Raw genomic sequence first — 24,627 nt, forward strand, 5'->3', positions numbered from 1 at the left:
TCTTTTTCTTCCTTTTCTTTCCTGCTAAGCAATGAAGGCATTATGGAGAGCAGTAGTAACGATATATCTAGTTGATGATTGTAACTGAATTAATGTGTATGTCTGTCTTTGTAGGTTAGCTGTGTGCGCATGCTGTCTGGTGAACGTGTCCTCACTGCAGCCCATGATGGTACTGTAAAGATGTGGGATGTTAGAACTGATATGTGTGTGGCAACAGTAGGTCGTTGTTCTAGTGCAGTTCTATGCATGGAGTATGATGACTCAACAGGAATCCTTGCTGCTGCTGGCAGAGATGTGTATGTTTATTGAAAGTCACAATTATTATCAAATTTGGATATTCATATCTGGCTTGTTACCTGGAAGCCAACTTGGTAATACTTGCGTTACAGGGTTGCCAATATTTGGGACATCCGTGCAGGTAGGCAGATGCACAAGCTGTTAGGGCATACAAAATGGATTCGGTGAGAGAAAGGATCATATAATATTTTTTTTGTTGCTTTTATATTTTCTAGGGATGGGTTTAAAGACTCCACGATTTTGTGTGTAAAATATGCAGGTCAATAAGAATGGTTGAAGATACTCTAATTACTGGTAGTGATGATTGGACAGCAAGAGCATGGTCTGTTTCACGGGGAACTTGTGATGCTGTTTTGGCATGCCATGCTGGTCCAATATTATGTGTTGAGTATTCCCCATTGGACAAAGGAATAATAACAGGTTGAACCTCATCACCCATTCTGTATGCCATGTTCTTTCCATGTCTTCCTTGGTTACTCCAAGAATTTTAGGGTAGCAATGCTTTTGTGAAATTAAATATGATGTCCTTTTTCAGGTTCAACTGATGGACTGTTGCGGTTTTGGGAAAATGAGGAGGGTAAGAGCATTGATGATCTCTTTATTAGTGAAAATTCTTTCTTTCCATTCCTTGGATGATCAGCTTCTTTTAGTGCTTGACCTTATCTAAACAGATGCATGACACTGTTCATTATAGTACTTTTTTAGTGCTTGACTTTATCTAGCCAAGATCTGAATCTACATACCAAATGAACAGTATCATGCATCACAAGTGAGGGTAAGAGCCAAGATTTAGATGTTTCTTCTTTCATTACGATTAACTTTGCAATTTGTGCAGGTGGTATAAGGTGCATGAAGAATGTTACCATTCATAATGCTGCTATATTATCTATCAGTGCTGGGGAACACTGGTTAGGTATTGGAGCAGCTGATAATTCTATGTCTCTCTTTCAACGGCCTCAAGAGAGACTTGGTGGCTTCTCTAGTACAGGTTCAAAAATTGCTGGTTGGCAACTCTATCGAACCCCACCAAGGACGGTTGCCGTGGTATGTGTTGTATGTCTTTACTTTCTGCTTGTATTATGGCTATTTGATCCCTCATTAAGGGGTGGAGCCACACTAAAGTTGTGTGATAAGATTTGGCCCTGAGTGGAGGGGGAAGGGGAATTCATGTTTGGATTGTCCTTGTAAATTCAAGTTTTCCTTTATTCCCTATATGTATATGAATATGTAATATATGTGTGCAAGTTAACGTTTGAGAAACTTATTAAACCTAGAGCACATATTTATCTCAGGAAGTTCATTACTTCTGGTGTGGGATCATATTGCTCCAATTACAAATTTTTGTTTTTTATTTTATTATTGTAATTTGTGTATTTATCTTATTCATCTAGTTGTGTATATGCTGCGAACCTGACAGCTCAAACTGTCACCCCCCCTGCTTACCAACTCACCCAACTGGTGGTGGTTATTCTTCTAGTTGTTGAGAATTAACTCAATTAGAACAAAAATCAAACTAACATAAATGGAGCTTGCTTGATGACAAGTCATTTTGTAAGCTATTTGCTAAATAAAGCATAGAGCGAGAATATGCATGGGCATAAACAAGGGATGCAGATTTAATATGATCATAGTGATTGGTTTCTCTTAATACATGGTTTATGCATGACACAAAAGATACAAATGCTAAAATCAAAGCAATAAATGTCACAACTTGAAATCTTACAATGTGTGATGCCTTACATACAGATTCATGGTTACTTGATTCACTGTTTGACTTTGGCCTCTTCTGTGGTATCCAGGTAAGATGTGTAGCTTCGGACCTTGAGAGGAAAAGGATATGCAGTGGTGGTCGTAATGGACTTCTTAGACTATGGGAAGCCACTATCAACATCTAAGTTTTTGTTGTATTTTATGTACATTTTCTGCGATGTAGTTCAAAAGGTCAAGGGGTAAGGGTTGTGATGGCGATTGTCTATTTTTTGCCTGGTGTTTCTGTGAAATATGTAAGATGGCTAAATCCTAATTTTGCTTGCTGGCTGTGCTTTCGCCCTACTGTTTTTATTTGTTTGGTTCATCAATCTATACAAGTGTTTGTATTGTAATATAAAAACTTAAGGAAGTGAAATAAAATATGATGTAGTCGAGTGTATCATTTAATAAGAGATTGTCTTCTTCATTCTTTTTTTTATACTTCCATGGCTTAAATGGACGATTCACTTAATACAGCTAACTTAAACATGATATGTTGTTCAGTACAAGTCAAAAGTGAGGGTAGCAACGTGGTGGTTTATGGCTATTGGTGGAGTTATTTCTAGTTAGCCCCCATTAAGCTATTTTCCTTTAAAAATAAATAAACAAAATCCCAAGAAGCTAAGTGGAGGTGTAGAGGATTAAGGGCTTGTTTGAAATTTTGTTGTAAGAAATAGAGAAAAAACAAGTACGAGTTATGACTTATAATTTAAATAAAGATGCTTAGATTGTTTATTTTTGTTCTTATTTTGTGCCTAAACATTGATTAAAGATAAGTTAAAAATATCAAATATTTTTTGTTCATATCAGGACAATTTGACAAAATAAATATATATTTTGTGGTACATTATAAAATACTTCACATTTTAAATTGTTTTATAGTAATTTCTTATACTATTATATATAATATTAGAATAGTATATACAATGAAAAAGAAAAAAGAAAAAAGAAGAAGCTATTTTACCAAAAAAAAGAAAAGAAAAAAAAAGGCTTAATTGTCAAATTTTTATTTCATTTGGTCTCAAAGACATTCCTAACGTTGTCGCTACATTAAAGACATCTTATCAAGTATACGGTATACCATTATAAATCTCCACCGTGTCTGTTGATCTTAAAAGCGAATAGTGAAGTTTCTTATCTTCATCAACATATCCCATATGTAATACAAAATCACATTTACTTGGCATAGATCGTGAATTAAGCTAATTGTCTATCTCTAATGCAGATCACCCTTCAAGAAACGAGACATTAAGTAGCACAATAAATTCTATTTTGATTCATTGGATGCATTCATAGTTTTAAAACCCGGACCGTTCATTGAACCATAAAAAGGAGAAGTTTAAAGTTTTTGAGGTCGAACTGAGATTGACTGGAGTCAAATTGTGATGATATCATAATTAAATTATTAATTATTTTAAATATAAATAAATATAAAATTATTACAAATAGAGTATTTTATTAAAATAGTATAAATAAATATAGAGATGCAGCACTTTCAAGTTTAAAATATTACTTTAAAGTTTATCTTAATATATTAAATTAAAAAGTTTAATGTTTAAAAAGTCTAACATTTGAAATTAAATATAAAAATAAATGCATTAAAGAAAATGTCCACTCATGCATTTAATTTACCCTTCTCCCAAACAAACTCTCTTCCCCATGCGTTAGTATTTCCCATCCTCATAAAACCATCAGACCCTTGCCCACTAGAACACTACCACTAGGCTAGTCTTTTCTTTCTTTCCCTCACACGCTTCTTGTTTTGTTTCTCTCTTGCCCCTCTCTTCCAGAACTAATCTAAGTAAACTCTTCTCCCTCCCAAAACAAATCTGAGCAAAATCTCTCCCAAAATATCAATTTAGTGAACAAGATCTGCTACTTTCGGTTTCTAGCAAACAAGATGACCCTCTCGACGATGAAAGATTCAAAACTTCATGCAAGTTTTCAGTGAATATTTTCAAACAAAAAGCCCAGGTTTGACCGGAAAACCTGTGCACGGTCTATCAAACCGGACGGGTAGATTGCGATTCGAGCAGTTTCCTACAAAAGTGAAATTTTCGATTATTTGTGTTTAAAAAACCGGATTACTGATCGGTTTCCGATTAACCCGATTTGACTGTCCGGTTCGGTTTGGATGCATCAGATCAATTTGCTGCTTCTGGAAAGTTGGATTCGATGTCACATTTCCCATCCATCCTATAAAAAAGAGTAACCCAAAGAACCTATCAACTTTGGTAACAAGATGATGGGAATTTTAACAGAATTATATACTATATATAAAAAAAAAAAAAAAAATGCAAAATCACTATATAATAAAAGTAAAGTTTGGGCAAAATCATTATAAAAATATTGTAAAGTTGGAGATCACTTTTATTCTGTCTCCGCATACTTTCTTCATCAATCTTATTTCTTTTGAAATCCTCTTTATTGCTTTTCACATATGTAATACAATATCACATGTACTTGCCAATTGCCATCCCTCGTGAAGGAAGCTAATTATCAACTCTAATGCACTTTCACTCTTCAAGAAAGAAACATTAGGCAGCACAATTTATTCTTTTCACCATTGATATCATTTCTTGAAAGAACAAATTACATGAGCACATCTGCACCTCAGCAAATGAAAATACTTTAAATTTAATAAAAGTCATAAAAATAAAAACAGTTTAGCTTATTATTTTATCTTTCAATAGGCATTGGAGATGAACAAAAATGTGAAAAGTTCAAAGTCACACATCACAATTCACAACCATTCGTATGAGTTGATTTCTAATCAACCCCTCATTTCTTGATTCATTGGATGCATCATAGCAAATTGCTGCTGCGGCTGGAATTAAAGTTGGATTCAATGTCACGTTTCCCATCCATCCTATAAAAAAGAGTAACCCAAAGAACCGATCAACTTTGTTAACAATATGGGAATTTTTACAAAATATGACGTTAATGTTTTGCTTTTTTTGACATGTGGTCTTGCAAAAGTATCACACAGTACTTCTGTACAAAATCTCCTTTCTTATCTAATCAATATTGTCAAAATTATACTTTAGTATCAAAATTAATTTTGGATATAAGAGATCACATTCACATGCAAAATGCTTTGTGCAAATAACATTATTCCTTTTGTTACTCGCAAAGTCATTTACTAGTGCAACCAAAACTAACATGGCTGCATGGGATTAGCTATTATATTGTAGAAAAAATAACTTTTTTAATGGACGTAAAACCGAAATTTCAACATTCCTTTCATTATGGAAATGGCTTCATCATTAACCCAAAACATCTCAAAAGATGGCAAAATGACTGCTGAAGTAAAGATCACTAAATTGTTAAAATCAAAAGGAGATTACTTTTCCATTAAGTAAAGATCCATATTGATGCAGTTTCAAATTCTTAAGAATTTGGATTTTCCTTATATTTTAGGCACTTTAAAGTTTTAACTTTCCTATTTAATAAGAGTCATTTGATGGTAGTTTATTAAATAGTAAGTATTTAGAATTTTTTTTTTTTGGTATTTGGTTTTATGGAGCTTATCAATTATCCTCCCAGCCTCTAAATGAAAACAACATTCATCAATTAAATTCCTTTGAGTGTTTCAAATTCTTTATTTCTAGTAGATTTCAAAAAAAAAAAAAAAAAAAATTCATGAATTTGAAGAATTTGTATCTGATTAGAACAAGATATTGCACTATTTATGCATGATCATATAATGTAAGTATAAAGATGGTTCCAAGAAGAGTCAGAATCATGCTTTGAATTCTTTAAACTGTAACACATCAAGAAGTGATCTATTTTATATTGCATCTATGTGCATGCATGGTTACCTAGAGAAGGGTCTATGCCTCAGGCTTGGAGTTCCCTATACTCTTGGCATAGTGCACAAGGCTCGCAGAAGAAGTGGGTGATCCAGTCCGGTGCTGGGGACTCAGTAAGGCCAAACCTACCCTTAACTTTGTACGATATGTGCCTGACATAATGCAGGCCATTCTAATGATGATGGAGATATCAACCCGTAAAACAGTCCATTGACATAATGCAGTCCATGCTCTGAATTAGATTTCTTAGAGCATTCACAGACTCACTACAATTTTAGTCAAATTTGATCATTTTTGTTACTTTAACTAATCTACTATTTACACAAAACTACATCAGTTTTAATAATCTATCTATAATCCATTCAAATATTATTTTCTTTCTTTCTTGTCTCCCTCTTTCCCAAATAAACTCATAAAAAAATCAATATCAAAATGAAAATCTACACAGTGGTCCGAGCTCTACCAACAAAACTCACAAGCTCCACCACAAGAACCAAGTCAACCCACGAGCTCCACCATCCACAAATTTGTCATCTCCAGCTCAACCCAGTCCCACCAACTACTTTTTTTTTTTTTTTTTTTGAGGTAAAATTGTAAGTGTTCATTTGGCTTGAGCTTATAAGCTCAATTTTTAGCTTTTATGTATAACTTTTTAAAACCTTATTTATTTATTTATTTATTTTTTCTCATATTTTCTCACTTTTTCAAAGTAAAAGTATATTTTTTAGCAAAAAACTATATAAGTTGTTCCCAAATAGACACTAAGTCTCATTTCTTTTACCTGTAGCTATACTTTTACACTATAAACATTTTAAACAAAATAAACTAACGAAAAACAAATTTGTACCAAACATTTTAAAAACTTCTTACTCTAGTCTCCACCAGTGTACATGTGATGTGAGTAAGCTTAGCAGAAAAATTAAATGCCTAGGTGTTGTAAGTGTATCCAATGATATTAGGTTTATGCAAAATAGAAAGAGAAAAATAGAAGAAACAATCAAACTAGAAACTCTAGGAATTACAAGCTTTGAACTTATGCCTTTGTTCAAGAGTGCATCTAGAATAATGTTTCACTAAGAAAATAGAGAAATTACAAAAGTGGCATAGAGACACACTCATAAAATTCAATCTTAAATACACTTTAAGAGCTCTCTCTCACCACAATTAGCACGCCACATATAACAACCAAAGTTATGTGCTAGCTTGTCTCTCCGCACGAAAAACCATAAATATTGCATATATCTTTTTGCCTTTTTTTGTTAATTAGGTTTGTTGGAAAAGACCAATAAGGTTAGCTAGTGCTTGTTGAATTCAAGGTTGCATTTATTTTGACGTAAAATATTTTCCAAATAAAAATTTTCGTATTTTTAGGTGTTTGAGCCAATTGAAAATGTTGGAAACATGAGCCCCTAAGGCGTAAATTGATTTACATATCTCAAAGGTTGTAAAACAATTTACACTCAAACAAATTAATACACCCACCCATCACCCCCCACCTACGTGATCTCTCATGATTAGGAACCAAATTTAATTTCATAGTCGTGATTGTCCACTACATAATACCAATGTTGTCATGCCACCATCGCCCCTCCATCCTCACACAAACATTTCTCTCTCTCTCTCTCTCTCTCTCTCTCTCTCTCTCTCTCTCTCTCTCTCTCTCTCTCTCTCTCTCTCTCTCTCTCTCATGCAAACGATCATCTTCTCCTAGACAATCAATGTTTTATTTTATTTTTTAAATTTTTGGAAGTTTGTATTAGATTTGGAAAATTTTGATTTTGAAAATGTGGATATGGTGTCGATTGGATTCATTGGATCTTGAGACACTGGCATTTAGATTTGTAAAATATAAAAATTATTTTAGTATTTTGTTTTTTGGAGTGACATTGGATCTGGTGTTGGTTAGATTGTTGTTAGTGATGTGAATTTTGAATTCATTATGTTAGATTTTTGAGATTATCTAAATTCATTTTTTGTACAAATCAAACACTTGAAAATATTTTCAAAAACATTGGGAAAAATAAAATTGTACTACATAAAATATTTTCCATTCAAAAAGCATTCTACATCAAAAAAAAATGCAACCTAAATTAACAAAATTAATGTTTGAGAAAATAAATCAAAACAATTAATAGTTGATGAATCAAATTAATATATAATTTAACTAAAAAAATAAAAAAAGATAGTGTTCTTTTTCGCGTTGCTTTGGTTGTATGGATTAATTGAGCTACCTCAACCCCAAGTGTTATAGTTATGCTGGATTCACTATGATGCTTGAAGGCCCATAATAATTTTTGGGTAGACTTTGGATTGGCCCAAGCCTAATAGCAGTTGATCTGATACAATTTTTATTTTATTTTTTGAGCAAATGATATGATACAACCTGATTAACCAAAAAAGGATAAGGACTTGAATATTACCTATTTAATTTTTATATTTATATTTTTGAGACTTATATAGTTATATTTACAAATTTGAGTCTATTTTAGCGATGCTTGAAATATCGTTGCATTTTATTTGAGCTCTAGTAGGCAGCTTATAGAGGATTAAGGGCTTGTTTGGAATTTTCGTAAGAAATAGAGAAAAGAAAGTGCGAGTTATGACTTATAATTTAAAGAAAGATATGCTTAGATTTTATATTATTGCTGATTTTTTATCTTATTTAGTGCTTAAACTTTTTATTATAGATAAGTTAATAATATGGGAAAATTACACTTTACTACTTTAAACTATATCCTAATTACAATTTGCACTCTAAATTTTAAATTTTCATCCAAATTAATAGCAAACTTAACATTGGGATACAAAGTGTAACAAAGTTATAATTTAGGATGCAAAACATGTATTCAAAAAGGTTTAGGTACAAAGTGTAATATGAGGTATAGTTTATGGTGGTTAAGTGTAATTTTCCCTAAAAATATCAAATCTTTTAGTCCATATCAGGAAAATTTGACGAACTTCATAAATATATGTTTTGTAGTACATTATAAAATGCATACTTTACATTTTAAATTGTTTTATAGTAATTTATTATACTAGTATGTATAATATGAGTATAGTATATACAATGAAAAAAAAGATATAATTATCATACTTTTATTTCGTTTGGTCCCAAAGACATTCCTAATGTTGTCACTACATTAATTATATATATTATTTGGTAAAATGAGATTGTAAAGACATCTTATCATGTATACCATTATAAGATCTCTTAAAAGCGAATGGTGAAGTTTCTTATCTTCATCAACATTTCCCATATGTAATAAAACATCACATTTACAGATTTACTTGTCATCCCTCATGAATTAAGCTAATTATCTATCTCTAATGCTGATCACCCTTCAAGAATGAAACATTAAGCAGCACAATAAATTCTAGTTCGATTCATTTGGTGCACCAAACCAAATTTCTTCTCTTGGGAAGTTGGATTCGACGTCATGTTGCCATCCATCCTATAAAAAAGAGAAACCCAAAATTTTAACAAATTTATATACCATATAATAAAAATTGGGCTTAGAAAAAATTGCAGCAATGTTTTAGATAAAAAACAAAAGCCTACTTGTTCTTATGAACTTTTCCACATTAGAAAGCCTAACTTTTTGCTTTCTACTCTAATTCTAACCGGAGTAAATAAAATCTTATCTCCAAGATAAATGGAGGTTAACGCCATCATTTTTTTTTTTTTTTTTGAAGCCCCATCATTAATATAATTAATTACACAAAAAAATTATATTAATGGGTAGAAAACATAATGAATTGTATTTACTTTTAAAAATAAATTCATCACATAAAATTAGTATTTTAAGTTTTTTTGTTTAGCGCTACTTCCTTTCTGAGTTTTCAGATTTTTTACATTTATAATTTTAAAAAGAGAGAGCTAAAAGCTAAAAGTTTTTGTCAAACAAATACCATTGTTGCAACGTAGGGTTTTAATTTGCTAGAATTTAGAAATAGTGGCAAAACTATTGTTAGAATCAGCTACACAACTGTCAAATGAAGAAGAGAAAGATCAAACTGGCTCCCTTCTTTCGCGTTACTTTCAAGATTCTCTCAATTCATATTAAGGATATCATTTCGGCTGAATTATTGAATTATCAGAATCTTTTGAAATCAAACAACATGTGAAAATGAATATGACTCTTGATAGGCCACAAATTGAATGACCCATTGTGATAGAAATTAATTAATTAATTAGTCAAGTTATTAATTAATCAATTTATCATGCAAACGCATAGTAGCACAAACAAATTACCAATAAAGTAATAATGCAGCGGAAAATAAATAACATGGTGATTTGTTTACGAATGGGGAAAACCTAACGGCAAAAACCCCATCGGGTGATTTTTAGGTCACCACTCCCGAAACTCCACTATTATCACAACAAGCATGTGATACCCCAATTTGATTGATTGTGTGATGTGTGTGGGTGTGTGATGAGTCTCATATCGGGTATTTACTGGGTAAATCTTGGTTTTATTAACAATTACAAGGAGCCTCAATTGTGACTAGTCCTTTTGAGGTATAGCGCAGATGTGGCTAGCGCTTTTCCTTGGGTCGTTACATATGATATCAGAGCCATGCCCTAGCCGGAAGTGTGGGCCCCACACGTGAGGATGCATGTGCCCGTAAGGGGGATGGATTGTAGTGACCCAAAAAGGGGGGTCTTGCATTCCATGGAATCCCACATCGCCTAGGGAAGCACATGAGAATGTGTTTATAAGGAATGACCTCCCTTCAATGTGTAGAGACCTTTTTCCCAGCGCAACCTGGGAAGAATAAAACCATGAGGGGTATGGGCCCCAAAGTGGACAATATCTACACAGTTGGGGTGGGGTCATTATAAATGGTATCAGAGCCGACCCGATAATTCCATGTGGGATCAGAGACACTACCCTACAAAGTGGGCCCTAACGAGGACGTTAGGGATTTAAGTGGGGGAGATTGTGATACCCCAATTTGATTGATTGTGTGATGTGTGTGGGTGTGTGATAAGTCCCACATCGGGTATTTACTGGGTAAATCTTGGCTTTATTAACAACTACAAGGAGCCTTAATTGTGACTAGTCCTTTTGAGGTATAGCGCAGATGTGGCTAGCGCTTTTCCTTAGGTCGTTACAAAGCGGTTACAAGTAAAGGAATCCAAGTACCTTACCAACCTACAGTTGAACCCTTACCCCAATACCCAATTGGACTTGTTCTGTAGTGACAGTTCCCCTTTCAGATGCACAACTCCCAGTACGTGACTAACCAATTGTGTGAATCCCAGTACGCGACTTCAATCACCAGCTAAGAAGGTTGTTGGTTGCAAAGTTCTTCAATTCATTCACACGATGAAGATCAAGAATATTTTTGGTCACAAAACCCTACGGTGCACATACATAGCAACTTCTTCAAGAGAAAGAAATGAACTAGGGCAAGAACTTCGTCTTTGGTCACAATTTGCTTGAACAGAGTTTGCTCAAAGTTTGTGCAACTTGTGAACACTTTGACAGCCCTTAAACTGATCCTTTTATATGTCTAGGGTTAGGAGAAAAGAAAGCTCAAAGACACATTAATGGATCCTAAGAAAATTAGATTGAAATTCTGAAAATCTTAAATCTTGAAAGATAGCAGGTGTCAAGCAGGTGTCGAGCAGGTGTCGAGCACACCGAATGTAGAACAGCTTCCTTAAGCTCGATAGATGCAGCTGTTGAGCTTTAATGATTTTGCACTCTGAACTTGTTTTCTTGAACAGACTTGAAGGTTTCAATACTTGATCTTGAAACAAGATTTCTTAAAGTATTTAAAGACATCCTAAATCTATCCAAATACAAGTAAAGTGAGTTTTGTCAAAGGATAAGCCAATTACATAAAATTATGACATATCTTCTTAACATGTGAAACACATATGTCCTAACAATCTCTCACTTTGGTAATCCGTGACAAAATCACAACAAACAAATAAATATATGAGAGAAGTCATAAATCACTCAACTCATATTCACTTGTTGAATAAAATAAAATCTATCATAACACAAACTTTTGAAAAACTTTGCAAGAAGAGAGTTTATGGCAAGTAGACTTTGACAACTTGTATTTTTGAAACATTTTAAACAAAACTCATCAAGGCATCATTGTGTGAAACAGAAATAATAGATTGCATACAAGTATAAGAAACATGTGTATAAAGGGAGAAAAAAAACAACACATGTAGGTGAAAGAAAAACATACATCAATATTAAGAAAGAGATAAGTACAATGTATGTTTATAAATGGTCACAAGACCTCATGTACAAGAGTAATGTATCTAAAAAGAAATAAAAGAAAAGATACATACTATCCTCACTACATCCCTCAAAATGTATCAACATTCCCCCTAACAAAATGGTCCTATACTAACTCTCCCCCTAAGATGAACTACTCTCATATCAAAACTACTTCCCCTTTTCGTCACGAATGACAAAGGGTAAGAGTGTCAAGTAGACATCTCATCGGTAGAGCTAGCATCTCCATCAACATCATCTGAAGCATCATTGTCATCACCATCATCATCATCCTCATCCTCAGAATTAGAAGCCATGGGAGAAGGTGGTGAAGAAGTAGCCTCAGGAGCAAAACCACCCATGGACGCCTGTAGTCGTGCAATACGACTGACACGAATGTTCACCTGATACAACTCCATAGAGAGTGTATCGAGACGAGCATCCATGCGCTGCAGTTGCGCCATGATGTCTCCTAAAGACACATCGCCCGAAGAAGAAGGAGGAGCCGATGTGGATGGAGCCGAACGAGATGGAGTTGAACGGGAGGAAGGAGCTGTTGAATCTGATTGTCATAACCGAAGCTGGGCCTCGCATCGTTTAACGGTAGCGTAATCTATGGCACACATGATGGTAAAATAATCGGAAGAGGGAAAAGGAATAGAAAAATGGCGTAAAATCCTTGTGATAGCGAAAAGAAAGATGAGCTTATCACGGGACGCCGAATCAAGATGAACATCTATAATAGAAAAAATGAAATGAGAAGGAAAATCTATGGTAAGATGCTTAAGAAGTGATAACAAAAATCGAGCATGAAGCTCTGTGATGGAGTTATAGTGAGAGAGGGGATGCAAAACAAAAGTCATCACCATGTTCATGAATCTAGGACATTTAGCAAAAAGTCGACATGGTGTAAACAGACGCTCACCCCAAGAAGAAGGGCACTCATAGAAAGTAGACATGAGCTCATCCCTGGACACAGTCCTCAGACACTCACAACTAGGATAGTCAGGAAACTCTATCCTAGGGACTCGAAGCACATTCACAACAATCTGAGGTGTGATAGGAATGTGTGTACCTCGAACGTGAGTGAAGAAAAAAGGTACTAACTGATCAATCCCGTGCATGTTGGATTAGAACTCCTAGATAAGCACGAGATGACAGGTGACCGGGACGTCACACAGTGACTCCCATCCCCTACTGTGAATGACAGAGGGAAGGTCGGTGTCTGCAAAATCTGTCAAAATGACTTGGCGTTTCGAATGAATGCCTCGTCTAGAAAAGTTCTCCAAAAATGCCTTAAAGGCATCATCATCACGGAACCGGATATGAGATAGAGTAGGATCAGTCGAAGAAGTAGCACTGGAACGAAAAGGGTTTCGGGCTGGAGTGGATTTTATGTTTAGGTGCCATAAACACGACTAACGTAAACTAATAGAGAGGGAGAGAAAGAACGACAATCAGAAAAGTCCCAAGTAGTTTCAAATATATCAAATATATTGAAAAGAAGTACGTATGCATGAGAAATGCATGAACATGTGACATGCAAAAAAAATTACATCATGGGCTCAGCCCAATCCAAACCTATCAGCACACACACATATAACACACATCTAAATGCATGGCAATATCATTATAATGCTAATGTGATGCAATGTATGAGGTTTTAAACACATTTAAGTGAAAACCCAACCCAAAATTTCAATGAAAGCTCATCAATTTTGAAAAACCCCAAAAATTTTCAAAAACCCCAAATCCTAGGTTTCAAAACATGAAATGCATGAATGAGAAAGGATTAAAAGCTTACCAAGTAAAGAAAAACTTGAAAAACATTGAAGAATCCTTGAGAACCAAGATTGGAGTGAGATTTGAGTGTTTTAGGGAGAGAAACAGAGAAGTATTGAGAGAGAGATCGATGGAAATGAGAACCGGATTGCGTAGAGGCCTTATATAGGAAAGCCAGTAAATCTCGACAGATGCAGGTATCGAGAGGTATCGAGCGATCTTTCGAGGATGTGTCGAGGAAATGCTCGTCGACAGCTAAGGCGTCGAGGAGGTATCGAGGATCAACTCATCAGAATCAAGCACAGAAGCTTGATCGATCCACCAGGTATCGAGAAGCTATCGAGCATACAGACCCAATCTTGATTGATCCACCAGGTATCGAGGTGTAAGCAAGATTGCGATAAAAAAAAAGTTTTAGGAAGCTCGACAGATAGCTAGCTATCGAGGAGGTATCGAGCAAGCTTTTAAAACCAGTTTTTCGAGTTGTAAAAAACACAAACATGAATGCAATCCAACATGCAATTCAACCAACAATCCAATCAACATATTAAGCTTTCAAAATCATCTCTCAAATGAAAATTTAAGCACATGGATCTAAAAAAAAAAACACACACACACACATTAAACAAGTCTAACCAATTTTATATTTCAAAAACAAGTTAAGACAGTTTAGTGAGCATACATTAATACATGTAAAATCTCATGATGGCCAAATCACATTGTACCTGCACATGTATCAAGAATAGTAAAGAATATTACGTGTTGTGTGTGAAAAACATTGTAAGATTGCATAAGTGTATGCATGTTATGACAATTTGAGATATGAGAAAATCACTTTAACTCACACACAATCATAACTGCTTGATGGGGACTATCACCTTTGAGGTACATTTTATAACTCCCACATCTCCTAGAATACATGCTTGCAATCATTTTTAAAGCATTTTGATATTTTTGCTTTTGATTTTTCTTTGCATATTTTTCTTTTAAACATATCATGCATGGGCTTATTAGAGAGAGAAAAGAAATACCCAATGATATTTGACATTCTAATTTTGCTATGCCTAAGCACACAAATGTCATTGACACTGCAATTTTGCTATGCTGAAGCATAGAGGTGTCTTATTATGATTGGCGGGTAACAGTGGTGAGATGGTTATTTATGCATTTCTCTCAGGATTTTTTAGTCATTCCCATCAAAAAGAGTGATATGCATGTTAAGTTTAAGAAACAACTTAATCGTACTCATCACAAACATGAGCCACAAAGCTCACTTGTTTAGTTGTGCATAGAGATGCTTATCTAAACTACAAATGATACAAAGTTTAGAAGACTTTGTTTCAATGGCCATCCAAGGTACACAAGTACCAAAGTACACAAAACACACACTGTTTTTGTATTTTTTTTTATTTTTGATTTTTTTTTAAATTTTTATATGAAAAACAAAATGAAGCAAAAACTGAAAAATAACCAAACAAAAACATGTTAAACAAACAAAGCATAAAAACTAGACTGACTCAAAAACATGAAAGCAAAACACAAAAGTAATGCACACACAAAAACAAGAAGAGAGAGAGAAAAGTGACAGAATCACTTGGAGCTTTTTTCCTTCCACACCTTGGAAGAACCTTTCCGTCTAGCAAACCCTTGAACCGGCGGTGAAGGGGAAGAATTAAAACTTTTCAAGTTCGAAAGAAACATGAGGACTTTGAGAAGATCACCAAGGGGAGCGAGAGAGGATTGAAGCTGATTCTGGTTCCCAAATGCTATCATGCCGTTGCTCTGTTGAGTGGCAAGCCACTTGTAGCAATTTGGTCGAGTATGACCAACAGCTCCACAATGATGACAGAGATGCTTCTTCTTTTGTTTAGGCTTTTGAGAGTTAGCCTTCTTAGCCCTAGGGTTTTTAACATCTTTCTTCTCAAGTTTAGGGGGTGCTCCTAAGATAGATTTATCCTTGCCTAAGTTCTCACTAGCTAATTCAGTTTTAATCTCATTGTTCTCAGTTTTAACATTATTAGCAGGAGGAACAAAAATAGTAGTACTAGAAGAAGCAATATTAGAGGAAGAAAAACCATACCCTAAGCTCGTTCGATCTGAAGCAGATTTCTGAAAGCTTAGCATCTCATCCAGCTTTGCCCTTGAAGTCCTTTCCAGTTGAGCTCTGACTTGACATAGCTCTGCTTCAAGCTTCTTGGTCTTCTCAGCCATGAAATTGTTCTTAAACCTCAGCGCCCCAATAGTTTGATTAGCCTTATCAAACTTTGTGGAAAGCTTCTCACGGTCAAGTTCCACATCACTGAGCTTCTTGGTGGTTAGCCTATACAGTTTCTCATGCTTCTCAGAAAGCTTGTATAGTTTCTCATAGACTGTATGGATGTCATCTTGATCATCCATCTTTTCAAATTTGGATTCCACCAGTTCCTTTTCTTCAACCACATCTTCAACAATCCCATCAGTAGGATTGACCGTGGCCGTGAAGGCATTTAAGATTCCGTCATCCTCATTGTCAGAATCATCCTTAGGCTTAGTGTCACTCAAGGTAACAGCAAGTGCCTTACTCTTTCTAATGCTCTTGAGGTATGTAGGACACTCATGCTTCATGTGACCGAAGCCTTGACACCCAAAGCACTTAGGTCCTGAGGGAACAGTGTAACTGATCACCTTCCTTAGCATCCTTCTTCCCTTTGTCTTGGCCTTTAAACTGAGAAGAAATGGATTACCTGCAGTCCTTGTCGAAACCCTTTCCATTGGCGTTCTTCATAAACTTTTTGAACTGCCTGGTGATGTAGGACTTCATCTTGGAATCTTCATCATCAGAAGATTCATCTGTTTCACTGCTCTTGGCCTTTAGTGCCATACTCTTGCTTTTACTCGACTTGCCTATTCTTGTTAACCCTAACTCGTAGGTCTGCAAGTTTCCAACCAGCTCAGTCAGAGGAATCTTGTCAATATCCTTTGATTCCTCTATTGCCATAATCTTGGCATGAAATCTCTCGGGCAGAGATCTGAGCACTTTCCTTACAATCTTGGGTTCAGGAATGGTTTCCCCAATATTGAAGGCTGAGTTCACTATATCCTTTAGCTTGGCATAGAACTCATTGAAAGACTCATCCTCCTCCATCTTTATCTCTTCAAAGCTTGTAGTGAGCCTCTGAAGTTTTGAGTCCTTGACAGCCTTAGTACCTTCATAGGTTGTCTGGAGAATGGTCCAAGCCTCCTTGGCAGTTTCAGTGGAGGGTATCTTCTTGAACTCCTCATTGGTGACAGCACTGAATAATGCATTCAAGGCTCTGCTGTTGAAGTTTGCCGCCTTAATCTTGGCATCATCCCAGTCGGTTGGTGCTTTTGTAGGCTTAGTCCAGCCTATCTCCACAGCTTGCCACTTCTCATCTAAAGACTGCAAGAAAACTCTCATGCGTACTTTCCAGTATGCATAGTTAGTGCCATCAAATAAAGGAGGTATGATTAATGATTGTCCTCTATCCATGACAAACAGGGGTCAATGGATCAACACAGCAAAGATTAAACCGTAATCAGAGTGTGCCTGCTCTGATACCACTTGATAGGCCACAAATTGAATGGTCCCTTGTGATAGAAATTAATTAATTAATTAGTCAAGTTATTAATTAATCAATTTATTATGCAAATGCGTGGTAGCACAAACAAATCACCAATAACCTAATAATGCAGCGGAAAATAAATAATACGGTGATTTGTTTACGAATGGAAAAAACCTAACGGCAAAAACCCCATTGGGTGATTTTCAGGTCACTACTCCCGAAACTCCACTATTATCGTAACAAGCGGTTACAAGTAAAGGAATCCAAGTACCTTACCAACTTACAGTTGAACCCTTACCCCAATACCCAATTGGACTTGTTCTGTGATGACAGTTCCCCTTTTAGATGCACGACTCCCAGTACGTGATTAACTAATTGCGCGGATCCTAGTATACGACTTCAATCACCAACTAAGAAGGTTGTTGGTTGCAAAGTTCTTCAGTTCATCCACACAATGAAGATCAAGAAGATGCTTGGTTACAAAACCCTACGGTGCATATACACAGCAACTTCTTCAAGAGAAAGAGATGAACTAGGGTAAGAACTTCGTCTCCGGTCACAATTTGCTTGAACAGAGTTTGCTCAAAACTTGTGCAACTTGTGAACACTTTGACGACCCTTAAACTGATCCTTTTATATGTCTAGGGTTAGGAGAAAAGAAAGTCCAAAGACACATTCACGAATCCCAAGAAAATCATATTGAAATTTTGAAAATCTTAAACCTCGACAAATAGCAGGTGTTAAGCAGCTGTCAAGTAGGTGTCGAGTACACCGAATGTAGAACAACTTCCTTAAGCTTGATAAATGCAGCTGTCGAGCTTTAATGATTTTACACTCTGAACTTGTTTTTTTTTAATAGACTTGAAGGCTTCAATACTTGATCTTGAAACAAGATTTCTTGAAGCATTTAAAGACATCCTAAATCTACCAAAATACAAGTAAAGTGCGTTTTGTCAAAGGATAAACCAATTATATAAAATCATGACATATGTTTTTAACATGTGAAACACATATGTCCTAACAACTCTTTTGTTAAAGCATCCAAAATTTGTTAATACTTTCACTATACAATAACAATAAAGATTTCTGATATTTGTTAGAGAAATCTGAATTATTTTGCTGGTCACATGGAGTGTTTCACTCTGTTTTTGACAATATCAGAAATATTTATTGTTATTGTATCCCTGCTTTTGAAGGCTATACAAGGTCTCTCCCCATTTGTATTAAGCATCGCCTAATTTAATTTCAGCTCAAAGTTTTCCTTTGTTTCAAAACTTTTTCCTATGCAATCATCTTCTGTAACCTAAATCTTTCTTTGTATCCCTAATCTCAATCTTCCATTGTAATATTTTGAAATATTTAAATGAATTTCATAGTTTGAAATAATAGTCAAGATAGCTTCAAGTAAGTTTTTAGATTATTAAATTGTACTGTTATCATGTCTTGCAGAATACTTTCTTGAGTTTCTTCATCATTCTTTCTTGAGTTTCTTCATCATTCTTGTTTCTTTATTGCTTTTCTCATATGTAATACGACATCACATGTACTTGTCATCCTATGTGAAGGAAGCTAATTATCAATCTCTAATATCACCCTTCAAGAAAGGAAACATTAAGCAGCACAATTATTTCTTTTTACTGTTGATATAATTTCTTGAAAGAAAAAATTACAAGAGCATACATCTGCACCTCAACAAATGAAAATACTTTAAATTTAAAAGTCATAAGAAATAAAACAGTTTAGCTTTTTTCTTTCTTTCTTTCAATAGCCATTGGAGCATTAATGGACGAACAAAACTGTAAAAGTTCAAAGGCACACGTCACAATTCACAACAATTATTTTGAGTTGAGAAGAACCATTCGTTTGAGTTGATTTCTAATCAACCCATTATTTTTTGATTCATACATCCTATAAAAAAGAGTAACCCAAAGAACCGATCAACTTTGTTAACAATATGGGAATTTTAACAAAATATGATGTTAATGCTTTGCTTCTTTTGACATTTAGTCTTGCAAAAGTATCATACAAATACAAATTTTTCTGGACATATTCACTTTTCTAGCCCTTCTTATCTAAACAAAATTGTCTAAATTATACTTTATTATCATAATTAATTCTGGATATAAGAGATCACATTCACATGCATAATGCTTTGTGCAAATAACATTATTCCTTTTGATACTCGCAAAGTCATTTACTAGCAGTGTAACCAAAACTAACATGGCTGAATCCGATTAGCTATTTTAGATAAATTACTTTTTAATGGACATGAAACTGAAATTTCAACGTTCCACCCAAAACATGGATTTAGATTGGGTGCACCTAGTGCAATTACCCCACTCTACTTGCAAAATATTTTTTTTTACCACTTTCATTTTTAAATTTAAATTAAATTTTTTTTTTTTTTTACTTTTTTTATTCAATAATTGAAATTGAAATTTACTTTTTTAACTCTTAATCTCAACTATTAAGAGCATTGCGTCAGATGTAATATCTCAATCCCTCAAAACATCTCTAAAGATGGCAAAATGATTGTCATCTCTAAAGATGACATAAGTGCAATATCATCATTGCAAAATTATTACTATTATTTTTTGCAGTTTCAAATTCTTTAAGAATTTGGATTTTCCTTATTTTTGCAGTATCAAGGATGGTTCCAAGAAAAGCCAGAATCATTCTTTGAGTTCTTTAAACTGTAACACACATCAAAAAATGAACTATTTTGTATTGCATCTAAGTGCATGCATGGTTACCTAGAGAAGGGTCTATGCATCTGGCTTGGCATAGTGCACAAGGCTCGCAGAAGAAGTGGGTGATCCAGTCCGGCCCTGGGGACTCAGTGAGGCCAAACCTGCCCCTTAACTTTGTACGATATATGCATGACATAATGCAGGGTATTCCAATGAGCATGGCGATCAACCCCTAGCTACAACAGTCCACTGGTCGAACATGCTGTATATATTTATGTATATTATGCAGCAAACACAGGACAATAAATTAATCAATAAAAATGATCGTCAAATTGTGCCAATATATATGGGTAAAATGATTTGATTTTTTTAACCATAAATCTTTAATCAACAGCCATCTAAGTACTAAAAAAATAAAAAAATAAAAAATAATATAAAATTTAGGTCTCTTTATTTAAATGATCATGTTAACGAATACCCTTAGGGCAATTTTTAATAAATTATATTAGGAAAGTATTACACAACTTTTATGAAAAATATAAAAAGTTCTACCAAAAAAAAAATGAAAAATATAAAAAATGATAGAAAAATTAATTACTTTGTCATTTTCTTATAAAATGTTTCTAAAAACATTTCCCTTATTTAAATTACAAGTTATAAAGTGTACGGATTAAAATCCATATTTATTTTCTCTTTATTTTTTGAAATAACTATTAGAATGTTTACGTGTTCATTAGCCTTTTGAATCTTTCCCATTTTGGATTCTAGAGTTCGATTCACCATTCTCCTTTTTGCCAATAATTCAAAAATGATCATTTTTTAGCTGTGCGGTTGTGCATTCCCCAAGTTCTTACACCTTCCCCTCGAGTTTACAACACAACATTATCGGTTTCATGGGCAGAAAATGGAATTTTCTCAATATAGGCTACTACACCATATCCTTATATATATAATAAAAAATTTAAAAAAAAAAGTGTGATTTTATGATAGAACTACTTTGACAAGGGTTATGACTTTCAAAATTTCATAAAAATTCAAAGTATGCATATCCACTTAACACAACCAAGATGTATAGAATGTAACTTTTATTATATATAATAGTATTATATATATATAATTATAAGAAATTCACTTACTAGTCTGGCCATTGTCAACAATCTCAGCGATCTGGCCGAACGTCACACATGGGACGCAAGCGGTTATCAGAGCTGAAACATGAGAAACAAAATTTATCAAAACTTCATTACAGTAGTTTCTTCTTCTTCTACTACTTTCTTTTCACTTACGGTGCTTGCACTGTTACACATTGTTTAATAGTATATGAATTACCAAAGAATACCACTTGGCTTTGATTATTTATTCGTGGATTTTAACTTCTTCTTTTTAAAATAGTTCAATAGTCGTAACTAATGGAAGAATGAGATTTAAACCCAGCATATTTCTGTGAGAAATACCAAGATGTGTACTCTTTGACACTTGTAGATACTAAAAGTTTTTGTATAAAACAAGGCATTGAACTAAATATTTGAAGAAAAAGAGAGATGATGACAATTGACATTAATAATCACCATTAGTTGGATCATTCATGCAATCAAAAAGCCCAGAATTCCAGCCCTGCGTGCCAGCCTGAGCTTGCACTTGCATTTGGTATAGATTCTGCTGCATTGGCACCCCCATTGTAGCACCAGCTACTGGTCCTTGCTGGTAAGTCGGGCCTTGTGGTGGGTATGTCTCTGGCTGATTTAGCCCATTTTGATACATTGGGTTGGGTTGTGGGCTTTGATGAGGACTGTACTTTACAGGCAAAAATGGCCCATTACCATCAATTTTCAAAATAATTTGCCCAGAAACACTGTTTCCAAACTATATAGCAATATACCACTTTTTTAGGTACTCGAGCTTGGCAAGCTCGAGTACCATGTTTTTTTAATCCACTATCGCCCCATATTCAAGGAGCCCTATAGTGGCGTTTTTAAGCCCTATAGTGACGTTTTCGGGCCAAAAAACGCCACTATAGGTCCCCTTGAACCTGTTATGGGGACTTATAAAAAATTTTTGGAGGAAAACGCCGCTATAGGGCCCAAAAACGTCACCATAGGGCTTAAAAACGCCACTATAGGGCCCCTTGAACCTGTTATGGGGACTTATAAAAATTTTTTTGCAGGAAAACGCCGCTATAGGGTCTGAAAACGTCACTATAGGGCCCCTTAACCTGGTATGGGGGCCTTAAAAACGCCGCTATAGGGCCCGAAAACGTCACTATAGGGCTTAAAAACGCCACTATAGGGCTCCTTGAATATGAGGCGACAGTGGATTAAAAAAACATGGTACTCGAGCTTGGCAAGCTCGAGTACCTAAAAAAGTGGTATATACCTATATAGTTTGGAAACAGTGTTTCTGGGCAAATTATTTTGAAAATTGATGGTAATGGGCCATTTTTGCCGTACTTTACAGGTTAAGCACTGTTTGATATAGGTGGTGGTCAGTATGGAGTAGAATGGTTCACCCCATTTGGGTTCATCATTACGGGTTGGGCAGCCGGTTGAGTCTGATAGGTTTGTGGTGGTGGTGGCAGTGGCGGCGGCGGCTGCTGAAATTGTTGTTGTTGGCCTTGGGAATAGAGGTCATTTTGTGGCACATTTTGTGGGTTTGGTTGGGAACTTGCAAAGCCTTTCCTATTTGTTTTTGTTTAAATCCCTTTTGGGCTTAAGATCCTAAACTGTATAAGTTGTTTTGAAAAGATATACACAACATTTTCAAGGGAGACTCATGAAACAAGATATCACAATATCCACCAAGACAATAACCAATCTAAACCCTTAACTAGCTCCAAATAAACTCAATAGCAATGAAAAATTAGATTTACCAACTATTTCATATTAGAAACCCAAAACCCCCCAAATTTTAGCTAAGCAAAAACCTCAAATGGCCACCATTTGCATAAAAATCATAAGCCATTAATCAAACAAGTCTACCAGATCAAAAATCATATACTTACACGAATATCACTCAAAAAGCTTAGATTAGAAGGAAGCCTAGCAATAACATGTAAATCTACCAAAAGTTAAGAGTTTTAACTTAAAATTTTGAGATGAAAGAGCCCAAGAAGTTCCAATGGATTTTCCCAGTGCATCCCGCCAAAAAAATGATGGTGGAGGTGGTGTTGGAGTGGTGCACTAGAAGTGTGAGAGAGATTGAGGGATGTGTGCATTTTTTTTGTTTGTGTGAAAGAAAAGAAAAGAGAGGGAGCCTATGGCCAGCCCGGGGAGAGATAATAAGTTTGAGTGGTTGAAAGGAGTGGGGTAGGTGGGGGTTTTCTAAAAAAATCTGTTACTCTTGTTTTGGTTAATGCATTGTCTAATGATGCTTCCTTTTTCTGCAATCCAATGTTAGTTGAAGAGGGTAAAATTAAGATGACGGGTCCATTCAAATAAACCTGATGGTGTTATATCAGTAATGGACGGATCCAAGATGCATGGGCGCAAGGTGGACGCATCTCAAGGGCCGCGTGGCCTCCACATGGTTTAAGTGATTTCCAAGGAATCCTAAATGGGAATCACTTATGTCCCATGACTAACCCTGATCGATAGAATCCTAATATGAAAAGAATCCTAGCATGAGAAGGATTCTGTAATATATGTCCATTAATGCTAAATTTCCTCGTAAGGAAACACCTTCCCATGCAAGAAACGGAGGTCAGTTCTACACTACTATAAAAACCCCAAAACCCTCAGAAAACAAGGTACGCATAATTCAACCCATCTCTGGCACCCTAGAGTTGTAAAAGGTTTTTTTGACTTAACCTTCGGAGGGTCTTTGGCCGGTACCGTGTCGGTACTCCTACGGTTTTTCTTTGTTTTTGGTCTCATAGGTATCATCTCGAGCACTTGAGTACCGTGTGGTTTACTAATGATTTCCGGCATCATTAATTGGCCCCATTTGTGGGGACAGGAGATAAGCCATATTCACCGCTTCCGGCAGTGAAACGTCTCACCAAGCAGAATCATGACCTTGAGGAACAGCTGTGCCAGAAGAACGCAGTGATGAATACCCAAAAGGAGGACCAAGAAGGCACCTGTGTTGAAAGAAGGAACCAAGAAGGGTCGGAAGGTAGCAACGCCCCGAGTAGACCAGAACGATAGGATACTAGCCAGCCATCCATTACCGATACGGTCCCACCTCACATAGTCACCGAGATGCAGATGATGAAGGAATGGATGGACTTTATGATGAACGCCCTTAGAGAACAGGTGTCCAGTGACCTTGACGACTTGGTCCATTGAATTGATTCGCCATTCTTAGCGTTCGTCACTTCATTCCCACTTCCACTGAAGTTTCGTATGCTATAGGTGGAAAATTACGATGGATCTAAGGATCCCTGAATCACTTGGAGTCCTTCAAGACCCTGATGCACCTTCAAGAGGTGCCAGATGAGATCATGTGCAGAGCCTTCCCCACCACACTAAAGGGTCCCATAAGGATCTGGTTCAGC

The 24,627-nt window shown here is 35.4% G+C and overlaps 1 protein-coding gene across 2 annotated transcripts in view; it reads left to right on the plus strand.

Moving 5' to 3' along the window:
* The window catches only part of LOC126722109 (DENN domain and WD repeat-containing protein SCD1-like), a 42,329-nt gene extending 39,872 nt beyond the window's left edge, over positions 1–2,457 (plus strand). The window contains exons 27-32 of one of the 2 annotated variants that reach the window (XM_050425257.1): positions 115–296; positions 390–461; positions 557–717; positions 833–874; positions 1,133–1,341; positions 2,097–2,457. In XM_050425257.1, coding sequence (XP_050281214.1) covers positions 115–296; positions 390–461; positions 557–717; positions 833–874; positions 1,133–1,341; positions 2,097–2,192 — 762 coding nt within the window. In that variant the 3' untranslated portion in view covers positions 2,193–2,457. Of the gene's footprint in view, positions 1–114; positions 297–389; positions 466–556; positions 718–832; positions 875–1,132; positions 1,342–2,096 lie in introns of those variants that run through there. The other variant, XM_050425258.1, reaches the window with a different exon arrangement.
* The last annotated feature ends 22,170 nt before the right edge of the window (positions 2,458–24,627 follow it).

Source organism: Quercus robur, chromosome 4 (genome assembly GCF_932294415.1).
Source record: "Quercus robur chromosome 4, dhQueRobu3.1, whole genome shotgun sequence".
Lineage (NCBI taxonomy): Eukaryota > Viridiplantae > Streptophyta > Magnoliopsida > Fagales > Fagaceae > Quercus > Quercus robur.